At 37.9% G+C, this 10176-nt stretch overlaps 1 protein-coding gene across 1 annotated transcript; it reads right to left on the reverse strand.

The window, feature by feature from the left end:
• Window positions 1-426: 426 nt before the first annotated feature.
• On the reverse strand, window positions 427-2255 carry LOC121743228 (bidirectional sugar transporter SWEET2a-like). The gene is made up of 6 exons (XM_042136467.1): window positions 2000-2255; window positions 1609-1645; window positions 1315-1531; window positions 1065-1223; window positions 864-983; window positions 427-789 (listed from the first exon to the last, which is right to left on the reverse strand). The coding sequence occupies exons 1-6, from the start codon at window positions 2061-2063 to the stop codon at window positions 673-675; spliced, it is 714 nt and encodes a 237-aa protein (XP_041992401.1). The 5' UTR covers window positions 2064-2255; the 3' UTR covers window positions 427-672.
• Between the last annotated feature and the right edge of the window lie 7921 nt (window positions 2256-10176).

The following is a 10176-nucleotide window of genomic DNA, read 5'->3' on the forward strand; positions in this document are numbered from 1 at the left end:
TCAAGGATTGGAAACAAACCTTTCTTGATTAGAGTGAACTTCAAAAATAGTCCTTGAACTATGAGTTTATCTCGCTCATAATCTCTAGACTTTAAAAATATCCTAGACAACCATAGACTAAGGGTTTATTTCAAAAGTGGTCCTTTTGTCCTTTTTTTAGTCGAAAAAACCCTTTTTAGGGTATGAGCATTTTGAAAATACATTCAGAAGGGTATTTTCGACTCAAAAAAGGGCAAAATGATCACTTTTGAAATAAGCCCTTAGTCTAGGATTTTCTGGAGATATTTTTAAAGTTCAGGGACTATGGGCGAGATAAACCATTGTCCAACGACTGTTTTTGAAGTTCACTCTTCCTATTATATCCTCTTAAATATTTCGACACCTAATTAATATCAATTGAGAAAATATGAATTGAAAACTATACAGTTTGTTTTTAAGAATTTCGCACTACATATCATTGAAAAATACACAGTTTGTTGTTGGGGAGAGATATACAGTCCCCCATCATTGATCAATGAACAACAGCATCTGCTAATTTGCATTTCCTTTTTTTCAATCACACACAATAAGCCTCCCTCACATCACACCAATTTACACAAAAGGGGATAAAGAATCGATGGAATTTTAACAAGATTTAAGGCCAGTTTCTCGGCTCTCACAAAGAGCAGCAGATCAGGCAGTGTATGTCTCGAGCAAAGGCGCTCTCGACACTTGTGCATTAGTTCTGCTGTAATGGAAGTATAGCACGAGCTGAAGAATCCCAAGAACTGCTCCAATCCCATTAGGAATCTGATTTTTTGCAGGTGGTAAAAGGTTAGAGATGTGCATCTAGTAATAGGATGAAGAAGCTTGAAGAGGCTTACAGAGACGAAGGCGTCGTGCTTGAGCATTCCATATGCGAAGAAAGCAATACTCATCAAGAATGTAGCAAGAGACAGATAGTATGGCATGTATTCCACACTTTTTGTTCTGATCACCAGATTCTGTGTAATCATAGTAATATCAAATGCAAGCTAATCAAGAATGTAGCAAGTGACAGATAAAATGAGGTGATTTGTACTCACAATGATGAATAGTGGAGAAGCAAACATGGATATGAGAGAAAACACTGATAAGTAACCAACAAAGAGCTGCCGGTTTGGTGGCTCAAAAACACAGAGGCTAATAGAGACAATGACAGCAAACACAGCAAAAACTCCCAACAACAATCCCACCATCTTCAGCTGCAAATTAAACACACCACTTTCCCACTTAAAATGTTTGAACAAGTATAGCTAGACAAAGGCAAAGATGAATTGAATTATACGGTTATACCCTTCTCCTGTGGTCTGCATAGGCTACAAATATGAGGACGTAAACTAGCTGGAAGAGGGCTCCGATTGAGTTGACAGTGGCGATCAAGATCAAGCCGGGAGAGACAACCGGCATGCCATACCAAAGGCATATCAAGCAGTTCAAGAGGGCATAGATGTAAGGCAGCCCTGAGAATTGCTCTGTTGATTTGTTTCTGATGATCCTCTTGAATGTCGGACTGCAATACAAGTATTGTCACATCTCGATTAAACCCTATCTAAAACGAATTACAAATGTGGGATTTTTAGCACTTACATCGGCGATACGAATAACACGAAAGCACATATGTTTCCTGCAAAGACAGATCAACTTCCGTTATTTTAGAGTTTCAACAATCACCATTCATCAGATGACATATAGGAGCCAAATTGAATTTTCTAACAAGGTTTTTCGTCTCTTGGTTGGGATTCATCAAGAATATGAAAAGTACTAAAAAAAGAATGCAAGATTAAAGCGACGCCCCTTTTCTAGAAAGAGGGAATTAAGAAAACAGAAGTCAGCCCCTTTTGTGAGAGAGCGCGAGAAATAGGGAAGTGAATCAAAATGGCAGCCGTCGAATTCGAATAGGAGCAACTCATAAATGGAGGAATAAAAAAGTCACAAAGAAGAAAAACACAGAATTTGGGTGGATTAAAACGAGAGTGACCTGCAACTCCAGCTCCTTCGCTGATAATTGAATAAGGCGAAGAAGACATTCCACCTTCAGCCATGGCTCTACCTCCCTCTCAATGTTCTCTTTCTGGGATCGATTTCAGCCCCTTGTGTTTTTGAAGGAGGAAGATGATGGGCACAGTATTGAGCTGGCTTCAACGCCACTTATTACCACGTGCCTTTTCTAATAATCTCTGAACTTTTCTAAGAGAGTCGACAACTCTATTTTCTACCTCTCAGTTTTTCTAAATTGATAGAAGAATTAATAACCTCAAATGGTAAATCATTTTGTAAACTCCGTATTTATAAAATTTACTGGACTTCACTGGACTTTTCGTTTCCATAATCAGAAACAAACAAAGGCGAGGTCGCACCGGATTGGCTGATCCATCATCGGCCTATGAGTATCGGAATATTTTACTCCGTATTAAATTCGATTATTGACAAATATTTGATTTTTGAAATTATTGTCAATCATGTTGGAATCGTTGCCCGATCAAAGGACTTTGACCAATAATATTTACAACGAGACATTTAATTTTGTGAAATTAAATAATATAGCGTCGATTTACGTTCGTAGTAGATGACCGAGGTCTATTCATTTTCTCAAATCCAATTCCCGGTGAGTGAGAAATAATGGATTAAAGTCGCGCAAAATTGCGAGCTAATTAAATTATCCATTGCCTTGTTCCAATTTATTGTATAAGTCCAAATTTCAAATTACATATAAAAAAAACGAACCGCGAAAACCGTCCGAAAACCGACGGTTCGGAACCGGAACCGGAACCGTGAAATAGCCTCAGCGTTCGGTTCCGGTTCGAACTTTCTCAAAACCGGAACCGCCGGTTTACGAACCGTGGGCATGTATACCTGTGAGAGAACTCATGAGATTAATTAAGAGTTAATTATCCCACATTGAAAGTAACAAGCTTATTAAACAAGTATTTAATAAGTAGGAATATTACATATAATAATTCTAGTGGACTAAGATGGGCTGTAGAGCCCACACGTGCACACGCGCGCGCGCCGCCGCCCGCCCCGCCGCAAGCGTCGAGCCCGTGTCCGTGTCCTTGGATCTTGGCAATTGGTCTTTGGACTGTTCTTTGGGCCTGGTCGTGGGGCTCGGTGCTTAGGTTCGACCCAAGGCTGGTTGGTCTAGTTCTTTTTAGAGCACCAACGTTTCCACGTCAGCGAGCCAAGCAGGATGACACCTCGTCAGTATGACGCGGTAAAGCCTACATGGCTGACACATGATGAAGTCCACGTCGTAAACGAACCTAGACGCGCAGCGTGTCCCGATACGTCCGTCTAGGGTCAGCCTCTCCAGCTCTAGTAACGGTTTGTAACGCCTTGTTAGGGATGTCAGTGTAGCCCGAACCCGATGGGCTGGCCCGAAAAACCCGCTAAAATTACAGGGTTAGGGCTGAAAAATCTCAACCCGATAATGAATCGGGCTTAACGGGCTAGCCCTATAGGGCTATCGGGTTCTATCGGGCTGGCCCGACGGGCTACCGGGTCAGCCCATCGGGTTATATAAAAAAACTAATTAATAATATATATATATTATATTAAATATCTGGTGGTATGACCATGACGTATGAGTCGTGTGACTTAAAAATTTTATTTCTTTGTTAAAGACTTTTCACTTCCATTTTTTTGGACCACACAATTTTCTCTTACTTTTACAGCTTCCACTGTACTCAACATCCTAATTGACTAAATCCTAAATTCACTTTCACCTCCACCATCACCAATCACCATCACAATTCACTTTCAAAGTTTCGCAAGGTGTTTTTACAGTTTCACTCCACCGTCTCACTGATCTTCCATGTTTCATCGGGTGCATGCTCTCTCTCTCCCTTCTTCTTCATTTTTATTTATTCGTGTATCATGTCAGTGTTCATATAAATATGTTTGATAATTTAATTTCTACAGTATTTGAAATGTTCTATCCGTGTATATACATGTATATCTATATACCTGCAAAAGTGAATTTTTTTGTTAGGATTTGAAAATTGGATTTGTACTTTTTTGTTAAAACCCTAACTTACCGTATTTGTTTAATTAGTAATTTATTACTTTTGTTTTTTAGCTACTGTTTGATTATTTATTTGTGCTACTGTTTGATTATTGATTACAAATATAAATGATTATTGATTACAAATATAAGTGATAATTTAATTTCGTGTACTTTTGTTTACTTTATAGTATGTGTTTTAGAACTCTATACTAAACAAATATAAGTGATAATTGATTACAACCTATGCAAAACAGAGGCATTTTAGTTAGTTTATACATTGGTTATACATGATTATTTGATTAGTGATTAATCAATGCTAATAATATTTATATTTTTGATGCAGATTTATAATTGTTAAGAATGGAAGATTCTTCTCCAACAGTTAATATTGAAAATGTGGAGATTCTAGGGGATTCCAAGCCTAAGAAGAGACAAAAGACTTCCGATGTTTGGAATAACTTTACAAATGAAGAACCGGACAAAGATGGGAAGAATGTCAAGTGCAATCATTGTCTTCAAAGATGGAAATATGAAGGTACGAAAATGGGAACTTCCACTTTTAGTCGCCATATGTTGGTTTGTAAGAAGAAACCGAATTTTGGAGATGTGGGTGCTATGCTTCTTAATCATGATGGCAAGTTAAAGGTTAAGGATAATGTAATAGACCCAAAAACATGCCGAGAATTGATGATTAAAGTATCAGTTGCACATAATCTTCCATTGAGGTGGGTTGAATATAGCGAAATGCGAGTTTTTTTGAAGTATTTGAACCCGGATATAAGGTTTATCTCTAGAAATACGCATGCCTTGGATGTGATGAATTTGTATGAATCTGAAAAGAAAAGATTGAAGATAAGATTGAATAGTGTGCCTGGAATGTTGTGCTTGACTTCTGATATTTGGACTGCTTGTACTAATTCGGGATACATTTGTTTGACTGCTCATTTTGTGGATGAAGCATGTAAACTGAATAGCAAAATACTTGCATTTTGTTCAATGCCTCCTCCACATACTGGAGCTGAATTAGCTCAAAAGATTTCTGACATTCTGGTGGATTGGAACATAAATAGGAAAGTCTTTTCTTTGACTTTGGATAATGCTTCTGCTAATAATTCCATGGTGAAATTGTTGAAAACACGACTTCAGTTGCAAAACTCATTATTGTGCAATGGGGAATATTTTCATGTGAGATGTTGTGCACATATCCTAAATCTTATTGTACAAGAAGGGTTGAAAGTAGCTAGTGATGCTTTAGATAAAATTAGAGCAAGTATCAAATATGTAAAAGCATCAGAAATGAGAATGATCAAGTTTAAGGAATGTGCACGAAAAGTTGATATTGAATTTACTACTTCATTGTGCATGGATGTGCCTACACGTTGGAATCCCACGTATTTGATGCTTGTCAGTGGAATTAAATACCGCCGGGTATTTTGTATGCTTGAATGTGATGATTTAGCTTATAAGCATTGCCCAACGGAGGAAGAGTGGGAAAGAGGGAAAATGATGAGTGAATTCTTGGAGCCATTTTATGAAATAACTAATTTATTTTCTGGTTCATCCTATCCTACTTCCAACCTGTATTTTATGGAAGTATGGAATATTGCTCAATTGTTGGAGATGAATTCTAGAAGTCATGATGAAGTGGTAAGGTCTATGTCTCTTTTGATGAAATCAAAGTTCGAGAAATATTGGGAAGATTATAGCGACATTCTCTCCATGGGAGCCGTGTTTGATCCAAGAATGAAGTTAAAACTTGTGGAGTACTGTTACTCAACACTTGATCCTCTTTCAAGTCAGGACAAAGTCAATAGGTTGAAGATGAAATTGTATACTCTGTACGATGAGTACCAGAAAAAAAGTGTTGATGCATCTTCGATTAAGATTCCTCAATCTAGTGGAAGTTATAATTCTGAAGTTGGAGAGGCTAAATTCATGGAAGGAGGAGTAAGGAAAGCATTGAGAATGAAATCAGGAGTACTTGCTGTAAGTAATCTTATTTTCTTTAAATATTTGTTTGTATTTATATTTGTATCTAAAGTAATTTCATTTATCTTTTGACTTAGGGATACAAGAGTTACAAAGGTTTAACTTCTGATACAAAGTCAGCATTGGATGTGTATTTGGAAGACCTCCCAATGGATGAAGATGCTGAAATCGATTTGCTTAAATATTGGAAAGAGAAGTCGTCCCGTTTTGGAGTACTTGCTAGGATGGCGTGTGACGTGCTTAGTATTCCTATAACAACGGTAGCATCCGAATCTTCCTTTAGCATTGGAGCACATGTCTTAAATAAATACCGAAATAGACTCCTTCCTGAAAAAGTGCAAGCTTTAATTTGCACACGTAACTGGTTGCATGGATATTCTAATGGTAAGATTTTACTTTTGTTATAAAATTCTAAACTATCAAACTATATTTTGTGTTAACATAGTAATTTTGTTAGTAGAAGATGGAGATTCTGAAGATGACGAGGAGGAAGCTAATGCTCAAGCTGAAGTGTCAAAGCTTATAGACTTGGAAGAATGTCATTCAAATATTTAGGTTTATTTTGAAACATGGACTTTTTGACTTGGAAGAATGTCATTCAAATATTTAGGTTTATTTTGAAACATGGACTTTTTTTTAGAACTTGTGGTTAAACAGTTTATCTTTTTGTTATCTTAGACTTAGATTATGTCATGAATATTTTAGATTTTATGTCATGAATATTTTAGATTTTTAATATATTACTTTACTTATATGATAGACTTATATTTTATTTTGATATAATAATTTGTTATGGTATATATAGAAGATTCTTAAAAGTTAAATAAGTGTTAATTTTAATTATTTGCTTAAAAACTTGATTAGCCCGCTGGGCTAGCCCGAAACCCGAAGGTTTAGGGTTAGGGTTGAAATTTTAGAACCCGATAAAATTTCAGCCCGATAAGCCCGCACCCGATAAGCCCGCAACCCGAGTAGGGCTGGCCCGAAACCCGCTGGGCTGGCCCGATTGACATCCCTACGCCTTGTAACGGTCGGCGGTTACAGACTCGCAACGATGACAACCATCATGGCTGGTTGACCCCTGCAGTGGACTAAGCCTATAAATAAGCTAGTCATTCCATGCATCTCTACACTAATTCACAAGCATACATAGCATCATAAGCTCTCTCCCTCTCTGCATTGTTTTTCTGTCGAAAGCTCTGCCCTCTCCTCCATCCAGTTCGCCGGAGCTCTGTTGATTGCGGTGCTGCTTCATCAGAGACGTAAGCCGTTTTATCTTTGGGGACGACACGTCAATCCGAGAGCACTACCGGGGTGTATCTCGTCTTGCGGAAAGAGGCCTCCTTAACTCAGCTTTTTTCTACTATTTTGCGGTTCATTGTTTCGATTTCTTCATTGTAATTTCATTTCAATTTATTTTCTTGATTCTTTTTTTGGATTGTATTGCGTCCAGCTAATGTTTATGTCTTGGTAATCCAGAAAACCAACAAATCCCACCATGTACAGTACTTAGTTTCGATCCCTAAGTTTAATTCATTGGATATCTGAGTAATAAAGTGCCATCAGTTGTGTAAATAGTCAGGGAAACAAAAATGAATATAAATCTAACTAAACTAAAAATAAAATATAATACTCCTATTTGGTAGTTTTGTTTATACTCACAAGTCATAAGTTTAATTAATATACTGGGCCACATGATTCATGGTATAATATTCTTCAACCAATTCACTACCACGTAGCTTTAAATTTATCATAAGAGTGGTTGACTAGCTGTTTTTTCTTCTATATAAAAGGCATGGAAGTAAAACAATTCATATAATTGATATTTCATGAACATCGTGCACTCCACAGTCGGCTAATAGTGGCATTTTTCACTATCATTATATGTGCAAGCAAACTCAATACAGACAATCATAATAGAAAAATTAAGGATAATGTGTTAATTTTTCTAGATATAGTACAACGTCATGTTTGATATGTTTGATATAGTACAACGTTGATAGGGCCCTCGATCTTGTGAATCTCGTCAAGCATATCTCGTCCAATATATCTTCTTTATTTTATTTATTTAGCATATCTTCTATTTTAGTTAGTTATCTTTATTTATTCTCCATATCTTTTGTACTCTTTTATTTAATTATGTTTCTTGATTAGCAAGACATATGTTAGGGTTTAGAATTCTATATAATAGAATTCTATCGTATTTTCATTCATTGAGAAATAAAGTATAAACTTATTCTCATTCCCTGATTTTGGCGGAAATCGCCCCTAGCACCTCAACTAGGGTTTATCTTCCTTTTATTCTCGTTTCAAACGTGCGTGCTCAATCCCGATAGAACAAGGTTCTATCAAACGTCTTCCGTCGGGCATCAACGTAGCTGTGGTTCGATTGGTGTGGCTAGTTGTTGTGCGCTATGGATTCCCGTTGAGCAGCGACATAGCTGTGATTCGATTGGTGTTTTGGAGGGTGAGATCGCAATGAAAGCATCAATTTGATAGGATAAACCTCTTATCTGGTTGATCGGCGTCCGTAGATCGCCGATCGATACATGTCTGTCGCGGGCGAGTGCCCGTCGAGCAAGACGGTTTCCTTAGTTTGAAGAAGAGAATGAACGATAAAATAATATTGATATTCTTGATTGATTTTTCAAATGATTACAATAACTCCTATTTATAATGTTAATACTAACTTAATGAATAAGAAAACAAAGATATGGAAAAGATACACAAATCCCTAATTTAACTAACTAAATAATACTCTTATCAACTCCCCCACGGTTGAAATCCACCTTGTCCTCAAGGTGGGAACTACGACACAATGAAGAGAGTCGAAAACATCGGAAACCAAATCTGGTGCTGTGCGAGGAACGTCTTCCGTCGGGCAGCGCCGCAACTTTGGTTCAAGATGGTGGGAAGGCATAACTAGTTGTTGTGCGCTATGGATTCCCCTCAGGCAGCGACATAGCTGTGATTCGATTGGTGTTTTGGAGGGTGAGATCACAATGAACGCACAAATTTGATAGGATAAACCTCTTATCGGGTTGATCGGCGATCGATACATATCTGTCGCGGGCGAGTGCCCGTCGAGCAAGACAGTTTCCTCAGTTTGGAGAAGAGAACGAACGATAAACTAATATTGATATTCTTGATTGATTTTTCAAATGATTACAATAACTCATATTTATAATGTTAATATTAACTTAATGAACAAGAAAACATAGATATGGAAAAGATTAGCAAATCCCTAATTTAACTAACTAAATAATACTCTTATCAACTCCCCCACGGTTGAAATCCACCTTGTCCTCAAGGTGGGAACTACAACACAATGAAGAGAGTCGAAAACATCGGAAACCAAATCTGGTGTTGTGCGCGGAACGTCTTCCATCGGGCAGCGCCACAACTTTGGTTCGAGATGGTGGGAAGGCATAACTAGTTGTTGTGCGCGGGTGGATTCCCGTCGGGCATCAACGTAGTTGTGGTTCGATCGGTATGGCTAGTTGTTGTGTGCTATGGATTCCCGTCGGGGCAGCGACCTAGGTGTGATTCGATTTGTGTTTTGGAGGGTGAGATCGCAATGAAAGCACCAATTTGATAGGATAAACCTCTTATCGGGTTGATCGGCGTCCGTAGATCGGCGATCGATACATGTCTGTCGCGGGCGAGTGCCCGTCGAGCAAGACGGTTTCCTCAGTTTGGAGAAGAGAATGAACGATAAAATAATATTGATATTCTTGATTGATTTTTCAAATGATTACAATAACTCCTACTTATAATGTTAATACTAACTTAATGAACAAGAAAATAAAGATAAGGAAAAGATACGCAAATCCCTAATTTAACTAACTAAATAATACTCTTATCAACTCCCCCACGATTGAAATCCACCTTGTCCTCAAGGTGGGAACTACGACACAATGAAGAGAGTCGAAAACATCGTAAACCAAATCTGGTGTTGTGCGCGGAACGTCTTCCGTCGGGCAGCGCCGCAATTTTGGTTCAAGATGGTGGGAAGGCATAACTAGTTGTTGTGCACTATGGATTCCCGTCGGGCAGCGACATAGCTGTGATTCGATTGGTGTTTTGGAGGGTGAGATCGCAATGAAAACACCAATTTGATAGGATAAACCTCTTATCGGGTTGATCGACGATCGATACATGTC

The sequence above is a fragment of the Salvia splendens genome, chromosome 8 (genome assembly GCF_004379255.2).
Source record: "Salvia splendens isolate huo1 chromosome 8, SspV2, whole genome shotgun sequence".
Taxonomy (NCBI): domain Eukaryota; kingdom Viridiplantae; phylum Streptophyta; class Magnoliopsida; order Lamiales; family Lamiaceae; genus Salvia; species Salvia splendens.